Source organism: Trichoplusia ni, chromosome 20 (genome assembly GCF_003590095.1).
Source record: "Trichoplusia ni isolate ovarian cell line Hi5 chromosome 20, tn1, whole genome shotgun sequence".
NCBI lineage: Eukaryota > Metazoa > Arthropoda > Insecta > Lepidoptera > Noctuidae > Trichoplusia > Trichoplusia ni.
In genome coordinates, this window is record NC_039497.1 from 6,931,850 (window position 1) to 6,944,618 (window position 12,769).

Below are 12,769 nucleotides of genomic sequence, written 5' to 3' on the forward strand. Positions count from 1 at the left end.
TTAGCCTTTTTCAATATTTTTATTTCTTTGTTCCAGATTTGATAACAAATAACGACAAAAGCACGGCTCAAAATAAAATAAATTTTACAAAATTTATGTAAAAATGATAAAAGCCATTAGAGTAGTGTAAGACTGTACTTTTTATAATTGAAGTTAGATTTTAAATTATCGTCAATATGCAGATATTGAGGGCCTTTGCTCTAAAACAGTCAGCTTCACAGTTCCAAGCATGGAGTACGGCGAAAGGACGTACTAGTTCTACTAATAGTAATAGTGTTCTGGTAAGCCTATCTTACGGTTACTAACACTAACTTACTACTAGTTACCAAAGCGACTAGGATTATCCTAGTCGCTTTGGCTGGAATAGGCAAATGCTTTATACTACGATACAGTTGGAAAATACACTGAGGAACTGAATCCTTGTGTCGTGGGGATGACATGCGCAATACACCCAGACTCAGAACAAGCATGCATGGATCACACAAATGCTTGTCCTACGTGGGGATCAACGTGACACGTAGCGTGTAGTGAGTTCGGCGTGATGCACTTTACCACTCGGCTATCAGTTAATACAGTATAAAGATACGATAATGTTACTAGGCCTAAAAAAACTGATATCTTGGACATTTTCAAAACAAGTAGAAAAAAAGGAAAACAGATTTATCGATATTAATTATTGAAACACGCAGGACTCGAAGTATATGAAAAAAAATGTGGAATACAAACCGATCAGGAGCGTCCTGGTGGCGAACAGAGGAGAGATCGCCATCCGAGTGTTCAGAGCATGCACCGAGCTGGGAATCAGATCGGTAGCCATCTACAGCGAGCAGGATAAGCTGCAGATGCACAGGTACCTGCTTATTCATTTGTCATGTATAAGTAGAGGCAGTGGAGGACTGTACATTATAGCTATAAATAATAATTTAATTATTTATCTCGTACATAATATTGCTATCTATGAGATAAATATGATGAAAATGAGGTATGTAAAAAGATAAAACACTTTCATCTTCCTCATCTTTCGTAATGACTTAATCTTAAAACAACATTTTCAATGAGCATACCCTTATTAACATGAAACACTATCGGCAGCTTTCGATATTCTATATGTTTCGGATATATTACAGTGATGATGGATATGGCAACTGCAGCTAGCATTCCGACTAAATCTCCATAGTCCATACAAAATATGTCTTACTTCTAATCTATTTTTTCTTCATCGTCAGTAAATTGAGAACTATATTGTTAATAAACTTTACACTTATCTCTATAGGCAAAAAGCCGACGAGTCCTACCTTGTTGGTATGGGACTGCCAGCATTGGAGGCCTACCTCAGCATCCCTGATATCATCAGGGTGGCCAAGGAGAATGATATCGATGCCGTCCACCCCGGTTATGGGCTGCTGTCTGAAAGGTAAGGAGCTTTTTAAGAAAGTCTGACGTACTAATATATATGGCCCAAAATAAAGATGTCCGAAAAAAAATCAAACGCATGACTTGTTGCTTGGATCATTCAAGGTCCAAAATTTGGAGAAAATTATGACGTGATAGAAATTTTGTCAAATTTCTATTTTCAGGAGCCTAATCCATCGATAGACGGAAAAGTCGATACAGACCAGAAAACCTAATAAATTCATAAAAAATCGTTCATATCTTCTTTTTACCACTATTCCAGATCAGAATTCGCTAAAGCGGTTGTCGAAGCGGGAATGCGGTTCATCGGACCTCAGCCGTCTGTAGTGCAGCAGATGTGTAACAAAATAGAAGCCAGGAAACTTGCCATTAATGCCAGTATGCTTTACTACATCTAACTCCTTTTGAGACTTTACCAGATTTGTATACAGACAATAAAAACCGATAGTTCAAATAGACAAAGGGTGGGCGAAACTGGGTGCTGTCCATTGTAACCTGATCTTCAAAAATTGCAACTTAGTAGCCTAATTTGCTACTAAGTAGTACTCTACAGCTAAGTGCCGTTCCATATTGATACATTGATCTTATCTTTGTCATCAATTTATCGCACTTAGTTTAAAAAGGTGTCTGGCTTGGACTGGATCCGGAAGGCGGAAGGAAAAAACAAGTGTTGTGCAACTTGGAGGAAGCCTATGTTCATCAGTGATCCTCGATAGGCTGAACAGTCAACAGATGAAGCTAAAAATAATTTTCTTCGTAAAATTAACCAATACCAATAATTTTTGTCGTTTATATTTTTGCCAACCAACTGCTATCTGTTTCCCATACATATATAGAAAACTACAACTAAATATGCGACGCAATTCACAGAGGTTCCAATCATACCTGGTACGGACGGGATCGTCATAACCAAGGAAGAAGCTTTGAATTTCACTCAGCAGATTGGACTTCCTGTTATATTCAAGGTACTTTAAAAACTTTCATGATGAAATCATTTCAAAGTACTACAAAAATATTTAATATAGCTGTTGCCCGCGACTTCGTCCCCGTGGGTAGAAGATATAAGTTATGATTTACCAATACCTGCCCTGTTTTTTTTCACATTTGACATTGTATCTTCGCTCCTATTAGTTGCAGCATGATGTTTTATAGCCTAAAGCCTTCCTCGATGAATGGTCTATTCAACACAAATAGAATTTTTCAATTTGGACCAGTAGTTCCTGAGATTAGCGCGTTCAAACAAACAAACAAACAAACAAACTCTTCAGCTTTATATATTAGTATAAGTATAAGTATAAGTATATATAATATAGATATATAGATTTATTAATATACTAAGAGACAAGCATATTATGAATATGTCTAAAGGAGAATTAATGAAACTTGCAAAAAGTTTGGAAAGCCATAAGCGATATCGAATAAATATTTTCGAAAGCTGATCCACACGATTCAGATATCGATTGTGTAATCTTAAGTTTCATCAAGGTTGGTTGGTAAGTCTTATTATTTAGATTAAAATACTCAATTATTCAGACGAGAAAACGGATATTACTGTTTAGAATAATAGTTTACTGATTTCAAACACTGAATGTTGAACCATAACTTGAAGGTTTGTGCCTGAGGCAAAGTGATAGGTTGAGTATATGATTATGATTTGATAATGAATAGTGATGTTAATTTCTAGGCTGCGTTCGGCAGCGGCGGTCGCGGTGTGAAAGTGGTTCGAGAATTGAATGACGTGGCGTCCGCCTTCGAGAGCGTCTCCACCGAAGCGTTGGGATCTTTCGGCAACTCATTCATATTTATCGAGAAGTACATCGAAAAGCCCAGGCATATTGAGGTACAGGTTTTAGGTAAGTACAAGATTAGTTGAAATAAATATCAAGTCTGACGTACAACTGCATTTCGATAGCCGGATAGCCGAGCGGTGGTTGAGAACACCACGCTTAATCCCTCTGTGCGCGACGTGACGCCAGTTCGATGCCAGCGTAAGACAAGTGTTTGAATAATCCAAGATTATATTTGCAAGAGCCGTAAAAAAAAAACAAAAATAGTCAGGAAAGCTTAAAAAAATATTCCTATTTCCTATTGGAATTATTGTGTAAATGTATGGAATTTTTAAAGCCCCTAAGCATCAAATTGACGAGAGCTTTAGAGTTAGTCCACGATCAGAAAAAAAAACATCTTCTAAAATAAGTATTAATAGTCGTCTTACGTCTGGAATTTAACGGAACGAATTCAATCCCTCTAAGCTATGACAAAATTTGATGAATAGGTAAATTAATGATGCTTTTATCACAGGTGACAAGGCTGGCAATTTGGTGCATTTGTTCGAGCGCGACTGCTCTGTGCAGCGGCGGCATCGGAAGATCGTGGAGATAGCGCCTGCACTACACGTCGATCCTGAGGCATGTGTATACATACTTCTACATCTAAACGAATCACATCAGTATAATGCCCATCATCATCATCATCCTAGCCTTTTCCCAACTATGTTGGGGTCAGCTTTCAGTCTAACCGGATTCAGCTCGTTTTACAAGGAGCGACTGCCTATCTGACCTCCTCAACCCAGTTATCTGGTTAGACTGGTTGTCAGACTTCCAAGCTTCTGACTACCTGTAACCACTGTAGGAATAACATTTGGGACACACGATTTAAGGTGCCTTCCGAAACTCGGAGGAACTCGTTATGACAAGGATGGTCACTTATCTACAGACCAACCGCGTCAAGCGTAGCTAGACCTATGATCGATTCACTTATGCGGTTATAGCTTAGCCTCCCATCATCAATATAATGTCCAAATAGTTTTAAACAATTCTAAGGTTACGTACACTTTTCTATCTGTGTGACTAATAAAATCGAACGTGTTAACAGATCCGAAAGAAGATGACGGATTACGCGATGGACTTGGCAAAGTCGGTGGAATTTGAGAACGCGGGCACTGTCGAGTTCTTGCTTGACGATAGGGGTTCAGTGTATTTCCTGGAAGTTAATGCTAGGTGTGAATTCTGATGTTAATTATAATAATTTTCTAATTGATCCCGGCTATAGCTGCTGGCTAGACCTGCTGGCTGGCCTAGCTGGACAGGATATAATTTTTTACAGTAATGTATTCGTACGGTACATTCTCTGTTCCCGTAATCTCAAATTTAAAACGGGCCTTTCGGAAAACGTAATCTGTGATATACCTATATATATTCCTCAGTCGTACTCTACATTCGAAATGTCGGTGCCTGTTTTGGTTTCGAACCTTTGACTTATCCACCAATAGGTACTTAGCATGCTTAATTAGAGGGTTGGACATTTTTGCACACTTACAAGTGTTTATTTATTAAAAACTGAAGATTTTTTTCTCCTCATTCTAAAATAATATGTTTAAAATTTAACAGTGCTAACTCAAACAACATATTTATCTATAAATAAAAAAACACCTTACAGATTGCAACCAGAACACACGGTTACAGAAGAAATAACCGGCATCGATTTAGTACAATCTCAAATACGTGTGGCTGAAGGCAAGACTTTACCTGAGATGGAACTAACTCAAGACAAGATACAAGCAAAAGGGGTCGCCATACAGTGCAGAGTAACCACTGAAGACCCCGCAAACAACTTCCAACCTAGCACCGGAACTATTGAAGTGTTTAGGTAAGTTCTACGTTATTCTGTTCAGTTTTAAATAAGCTCTCGATACTCTAGAATTTCTGCAAGAACATCTCAAGATCCTGATTGCGAAGTTTGTTATACAGAGATGCGGGAGATTCCGCGACTAACTTTAAAGCTAGCATCGGAAGACAGAATTAAAGTTGCAGTGTCGCGACTCTGCATTATCAACTTTAACCTAGTAGGTTAAGGTTAATTTTGTATTGAGAACAGTTTCTTCTCATTTATAAGTATATAAGACAATGAGCATGTTAATTTAAACTGTAACATGGAAATAAATAAAATAATATTTTGGTTTAGGTCTGGCGAGGGGCAGGGTATACGTCTGGATGCAGCAACATCTTTCGCCGGCGCCATAATTTCTCCTTACTATGATCCACTTCTTGTTAAGGCAAGTACTTAGTATGTTTCGTGACATAACATCCTCTTTAGGTATCCATATATAAAGTTGACTCATTGACTGGACTATTTTTGCCCAGTACCAAAGTCTTATAACTCAGCTTTATTCGATAAAAATGCACATTCTATCGCGCCAACCCTATTTTATGCGTAAAAGGGAAAAGGAGTCTGCCCGTGACCATGATACCTGCAAAGGTTTCGAAACGTCGGGAACTAAAATCTATAATTAAACCGCGATAAAATCCGTAAAAGTAGTTTCATTTCAATGTCTAACATTCGCGTAAACCTAAGAAACCACTAAGGGAAAAGGAATACAATGATTTATTATTAAGTTATCAAAAGACAAAGGACCATGGTTGTAAACTTTATCGACTTATCTGATAATGTACCCTGTTACCTATAGGTAATCTCCCACGGACAAGACTTGCCAATATCAGCCGCTAAAATGAACCGAGCGCTGCGTGAGTTCACTATCCGAGGCGCCAGAACTAACATACCTTTCTTATTGAACTTGCTCGAGAACCAGAAGTTTATTAATGGTAAACTATAATATGTTGACATAGGTATAGTAATTATTCTGTATTTTGAATAGGATATTGTTTGACGTCACACCTAAAGTAAGTATGTACATGTTTGCGTAAATTGTACTTAATTATTACCAGTCCCAAACGAAGAGGTCATTCAAGAACAGCTTTCGTAGAATATATAGTACCTATCGCAAATCAGTTGTTTACTTTCTTACTTACGCGATAGCAGTTCCCATGCTGGAGAAAATCGCAGAGAAAATGTTGAAAAGAAGCTTTGGCGAACAGAAAAACATGTGTAGACTATTTTTTCAGTTATATGTTATATAAATAACATGCACATATATTCGTTATGTCTGTAACAGGTCCCGTCGACACATTCTTTATTGAAGAGAACCCACAGCTATTCATCTTCAAGAAATCTCGGAAACGAACTCAAAAGCTCCTGCGCTTCCTCGGACATCTCCTAATAAATGGTCCTGCTACCCCCCTGGCTACCAATATACCGCCATCTGACGTCAAACCTTACATTCCACCGGTAAAATTAAGTAAGTCACTAATACAATTCAAAAATAAAATCGATGGACAAAATATATCATGCCATATATTTCACTTCAGTGTGACAGTAACTATTAATAAATACCCTACAACACATTCGATACTCAATCGTCACCCAAAAATTTCAGCTGCCCCACCACCAAATGGCCTCAAGCAGATTTTAAATGAAGGCGGACCAGTCACATTCGCGAAAGCCGTACGCCAGCACAAGGGTCTACTTATAATGGACACCACATTCAGAGATGCCCATCAGTCGCTGTTAGCGACCAGAGTTAGAACTCGCGAGTTACTAGCCGTATCGCCGTACGTTGCACATAACTTTAGCAATTTGTATTCGCTTGAAAACTGGGGTGGAGCGACTTTTGATGTGGCTTTGAGGTGAGTCTTTTAATTTTTGTCGTTCACAAATCTAGAACTTTACAGTATTCAGTAGACAAGGGGTCCTAACAAGTATAACGACGTTTCTTCCTCATAATACTATTTTTCTGAAACGTTGATCTGCTACTGCTCAACTTTCCGATCATTACTTTAAAATGCCAAAAGGCAAAAGCCAAATTCATATGGAACTCTTGAAGGATTTCCCTCGAAATAATAATATTGTTAATGCTAAGAAATGTCTTCTAATCATACCTCCGCATCTTAAAAACTCACAACGCCAGGGTTACAACTACATTTTCATGAAGGGAACACTCCCTCTCAATTTGTTCTGACCACTTATGAGGAAAAATTATACACTCATGGAAAATACAAACTATTTGTGTGTTCTTGCAGATTTCTGCACGAGTGTCCGTGGGAGCGGCTGCAAGACATGCGGTCCTTGATCCCCAACATCCCCTTCCAGATGTTGCTGCGAGGATCCAACGCTGTCGGCTACACCAACTATCCTGACAACGTCGTCTTCAAGTTCTGTGATATGGCAGTAAGTTCACTTTGTGCAAATTGAAACCTAGGTTACATTACTGAAGGTTAAAATTTATTTCCCAGTAACGTTATTTGAAAGTTCCTCCAGCAAGTAGTTACTCTGCGTTAAGTAGGTTATTCATATGTTCAAATTAAATTGGGCCTTATAATTGAAATCTGTTATTTTTTTCTGTTAATAAAACATGAGTGTTTTGACAGTAGAAAATAAATAATTCGAAACTGTCATTGGCAGAATATCTGAAAAACTTTCAAATCAAAAACGAAAGAAGCGGAATAGCCAGTTACTTATTTTTATGACCAAATTACCGCACTAAACAATCAACAAATACATATATCAGCTGGATTATTTATAAGTCTTGCTTAATAGAAACAAACAAAAACTGACTATGACATGACACGCTTATTACAACCTAATTCCGAATTATTCATATTGTTTTTTTTTTGTAATTTGCAGGCCAAAAACGGCATCGACATCTTCAGAGTATTCGATACCATGAACTATCTCCCGAACTTGATCCTCGGTATGGATGCAGCTGGCAAGGCCGGCGGCGTAGTCGAAGCCGCTATCTCATACAACGGTGACGTATCAGATCATAACCAGAAGAAATACGATCTAAAGTACTATTTGGATGTTGCTGATGAACTGGTGAAGGCAGGAACCCATGTGCTCGCTATTAAGGATATGGCGGGATTATTGAAACCTCGGGCAGCTAAGTAAGTTATTGTATTAATGCTCATAATATAAATGTTAGCGACGTACTTAAAAATGGAAATTAAGCGTCGTAAATTATTCCTGTTTCTTAGAGAAGGCATACCCAATCTGTATTCCGTTAAATGGGGTTGTTACATAAATGTTACTTGTTTGAATTACAGTGATCTAGTTCACTGGAATTTAAAGCTATAACTTAATGCATCCATTTCCTTTTTTTTAAACTATTTAGTTAATAATCTGTAATGATTTTCCTAAGGATGCTAATTGGCGCGATCCGCGACCGTCACCCAGACGTCCCCATCCACGTTCACACCCACGACACGTCGGGTGCCGGTGTGGCCGCCATGTTGGCGTGTGCTGAGGCCGGGGCTGACGTAGTGGATGTCGCTGCAGATTCCATGTCAGGCTTCACCAGCCAACCTAGTATGGGTGCGCTCGTGACCAAGCTGCAAGGGACCAAGTTTGATATTAGTTAGTATTTATAATTAAGTCTTTTTATAATATGTTTTAAAGGATTCGGACTCGGTGCGTTCCTATGCATACTAATTCCTAACATATCAGGCCCATCACCAAATATTAAGCCATAAAAATTTTACCTTACCAGTTTTTCTAAGCTGAGCAGAACATGGCTCCATACCTTTTGATTCGAAAAAACAATCGTATTCTTGCTTGTATTGCAAAATTCAAACAATCGTATTCTTTTACTAACCTATACTACTCTCCCACACCCTCCCTACTCCCTATTACTATCTTACCCACAGATATACCTTTCCAAACGGTATCAGAATACTCAGCGTACTGGGAACAAGCCCGCACGTTGTACGGGCCTTTCGAGGCCACGGCTATTAAAGAGGCTGGTAAGGCCAATTTCGACCAAAAGGATACCACCGAAGGAGAGTACACCAGCCGGCAGTTCCAGGCCTTCTCTCTGGGCTTGGGAAGCCAGATTGAAGAAGTTAAGAAGGCTTTCAGGTAGTTTTCCTTTATTTGTCTATTTTGAAGTCGTAGACAGAAATACACTTGACTTTACGCCACCCATGAATCAGTGCATGCGAAGTTAAATCTTTACCTTTTTATAGAGAATTTCGACGTAGAGGGAGCAGTACTATTAAGAAATATTATAGTACTATTATTGTTTATGTTTTATGTATATAGCATATGATTGTACTGTAAATATTTAACTCTGTAAAATTGTAAATATATCCTTAAGAAAAAAAAAATATTTGACTTTAGTACCTTTCTTAGACGAACTAGTTATCCGTGAGTCGAACGGACGTGTGACTCACGTCGATTAAAGAAACCCTTCGTGCACAGACTGACTGACTGCCAGGCCTACAAACTGCTTTCCATAATTAACATTCATGCCTGTTTCCTTTCACTAAAAAAAAACATACATTTATTGAGAGACACGAAGTATGCTCCAATTTTTTTAATTTATTGCCGCTTAATTTTCGTTCCTATGATGAAGTCTCAGAGAACATTGTTGATTACAGATCACAAGCATTAAAAGACTTACCGGCAAGCACGTACAGGCCTGGCAAAGAGCTGCCTCCTTTAGATTTCGAAAAACTAAAGCAAGACATCGTTGAAAATCATCCTGAGGTAACAAATGTATTTTAAAGCCTTTTCGCAGATGAGAAATATCAAATGCCTCCTCCTCCTGCTTTGGGTTGAGTAGAAAAAGTGTCAGACTTTTACTGTCTAAAACTTTTTTGCGGTGAAACGCTATTGACTTAAACCCACGCTGAGGGCACAGCGTGGAGTTATTTTGGAATCTCGCAGACTGACACGCATATAAACACACCCCAGGCCTCTTCTACTGCCACTAGTTATTCCCTCCCCCGAAAGAGCGGATGTCCATGAGGACTCCCACGCCTTACCAAAAAAAGGCTCTGCCTGAGCTTGTTGAATCTGTGTCCCCAAGTTTGCCTTTAAAAAGTGGAGGGCTGCTCCCCTTGATTGATGGTCTCGTCAACTAATAATTGTCTAATACTTAAATTTGACCTTCAGGTGACTGATCAAGACGTGATGTCTGCCGCTATGTATCCACAAGTGGCGAACGCGTTTTTCCGCTTCCGAGACAAGTACGGACCCGTCAAGCTTTTGGACACCAAGACTTTCTTTGTTGGACCTAAAGTGAGTCGAAAATAATGTTCTATTTAGGTTAACGTTTCATAGAATCTTATGTTTGCTGTCAGTTCAGTTAAGAAAGATGATTGATTAAAATTATATCATATTAGTTTCTACAGCCCGTTCACGATGGTCTCTCCGTTTATCTGCTGGGTACATAATTTCCTTTAAAAGCGTATTCAGTTTTTTTAGCAACTTCGTATAAGAAAAAAACTCTATATACCGTCTAATGTTGTTCCTATAACCTATGACATTACTTTGCAACATCGGTTATTATTAGTAACTGATGGATTTATTGTGTTTCATATAAATATTTTTTTTCAACTTAGTACAAGCAGATGTTTATATCTTACTAATACTGTCATTAAGATTGACAATGTCAAAACCCTGAACTTGAACAATTCATTTCGACTACGATAATGTTGCAAAATTAGTAATATTAAGTTTTGTTCAAACTCCTAAACTGTTCTTGCGTTTATACGACTAAAATTGCAAATTTACAGGTTGGAGAAACGATAGAAGTTATGATCGATCGCGGGAAAACGTTAGAAATCAATACGATCGCCGTATCCGAAGAAATGACCACGGCTGGAGAGAGAGAGGTGTTCTTCGAGCTGAACGGACAATTGCGGTCTGTGTTCATTAAGGACGAGAAGGCAACCAAGGTAAGGATGAAGTTAAGGGAAATTTCATTATGTAGTAAGAATCAACTGCAAATATTGAGACATTAATAAGCTCCAAGCTCCAAGTCATTGTGCATATAAAATAATATTCGACAACTTTCACACAACACCCGGATAATGCAGTGGGCCACAATATTGTTTACACTTCTTTTATTATTACTTTTAACATGTTATATTTTATATTGTAGCTATTTATTATCCCTCAATAAATAAAATACACAAACACCCTAGGTGGCGTTGAAACAACGTGTCTCGAACAAAGAAAACTACTTCTAAATACATACATAATGATATGTATGTGTTCTGGTGAGGATCGAACCCAAGACCTCCGGTATAACAGTCAATGCCGCAACAGGCCGGTCGCAGCTAGCCTGTGATAACACAACAATCACTTAAAGAGTCAAACTTGTAGAATATGAGAAAACGAATAAATTACTACATTTATAATTTTTGAACTTTGATATGAATATGGATTCAAATGAAGGGTTATTCATGAGATTTTATCGCATATTCAGTGTTTTAATTTTACTAACGTTTCTTTTAGGAACTGAAAGTCCATCCGAAAGCCGTGAAGGGTGATAAAAACCAGGTCGGAGCGCCGATTTCGGGAACAGTGATCAGTAAGTTTCATGTCTATGCCATCGATTTTATAAGCAAGTATATTTATCCTGTAGAAATATTACATCTAGGATTTAATTTTAGCTCCTGAATATGTATAACAATTAATGACATTCGTTAAGTGGATTCAAAGTTGTTTAGGTATGGTTTAGTCATATGTATTCATCGAGATCGCTCCACTATTTTCTACCTCAGCTGGAGTCTATAATTATGAGCTCTTTCAGCTCCAGTCCGATCTTTAGGTTTACAACTAATCAAAAATAAGTTGAGAGATTCTTATACCCTTGGAGTTATGGCTAGATAGAACTATCTTAATTCTCCTGCTATAAGAGTATTTTAATAAGAAGGTACACGGCACTGAAATAATTTATCTCTCTACAGATATCAAGGTGAAAGAAGGCGACAAAATTGAGAAGGGCCAGCCAATTGCCGTCCTCTCTGCCATGAAAATGGATTTGATCGTCCAAGCACCAGCAAAAGGGACTGTCAAGTCCGTTCCCATCACGACTGGGCAGCAACTTAAGGAAGACGAACTCATTTGCACCATCGATGACTAGACATAAAGACCAAATTCAAACGGCAAATGTGAAAAAAAATACCATAAAATTTTACTTTCGCTACTCCGAAATGATTTAGTAGAATTTGAAGTTATTATGGAATTTCATCCAAAAGAATGATGATTTGAAGATAATAATTAGTGTATCACACTTCTTATTGCTTTCAATACAAATGAGCGTGCAAAATCGAATAGTAACGTGTACGTCAAAATTGATGACGTTTTATAATGTAAGGATGTGGTGAAAAGTGCAACGAATAAAAACACTAAAAATGGATTTAGCTAAATTCGTTTCGAAGTACGAATAAATTCTGGTTTCGGTTTATCTTCCAAAGAGAACTATTACCGATATCTAGGCTGTTGGGCAGTAAAAGAGACACGTCACAATACATGATTCCCGTCGGTTATTCCTGTGACCTCTCTATATTTCGGTAAGTTGTTGTTTTTATTCGGTTATTGTAAACGTTTCGCGTTCTGGTGCTCATTTGTTATTTATTGTTTGTTCGTTTTATATCATCACTTGTTTTTGTTTTAATAAAATATTTTTATTGAACTGTTTTTTTTATTCATGGGTTTTGCGTAACAACACATT

The 12,769-nt window shown here is 37.9% G+C and overlaps 1 protein-coding gene across 1 annotated transcript; it reads left to right on the forward strand.

The window, feature by feature from the left end:
• Positions 1-176: 176 nt before the first annotated feature.
• On the forward strand, positions 177-12,550 carry LOC113503974 (pyruvate carboxylase, mitochondrial-like). The gene is made up of 22 exons (XM_026886118.1): positions 177-281; positions 690-850; positions 1,274-1,414; positions 1,676-1,791; positions 2,284-2,378; positions 3,098-3,266; positions 3,715-3,821; positions 4,288-4,412; positions 4,852-5,061; positions 5,377-5,467; positions 5,879-6,014; positions 6,365-6,547; positions 6,686-6,935; positions 7,329-7,476; positions 7,933-8,192; positions 8,447-8,661; positions 8,952-9,162; positions 9,684-9,792; positions 10,201-10,326; positions 10,824-10,985; positions 11,548-11,623; positions 12,003-12,550. Exons 1-22 carry the CDS (start codon positions 177-179, stop codon positions 12,176-12,178), a joined length of 3,372 nt encoding a protein of 1,123 aa, XP_026741919.1. The 3' UTR covers positions 12,179-12,550.
• The last annotated feature ends 219 nt before the right edge of the window (positions 12,551-12,769 follow it).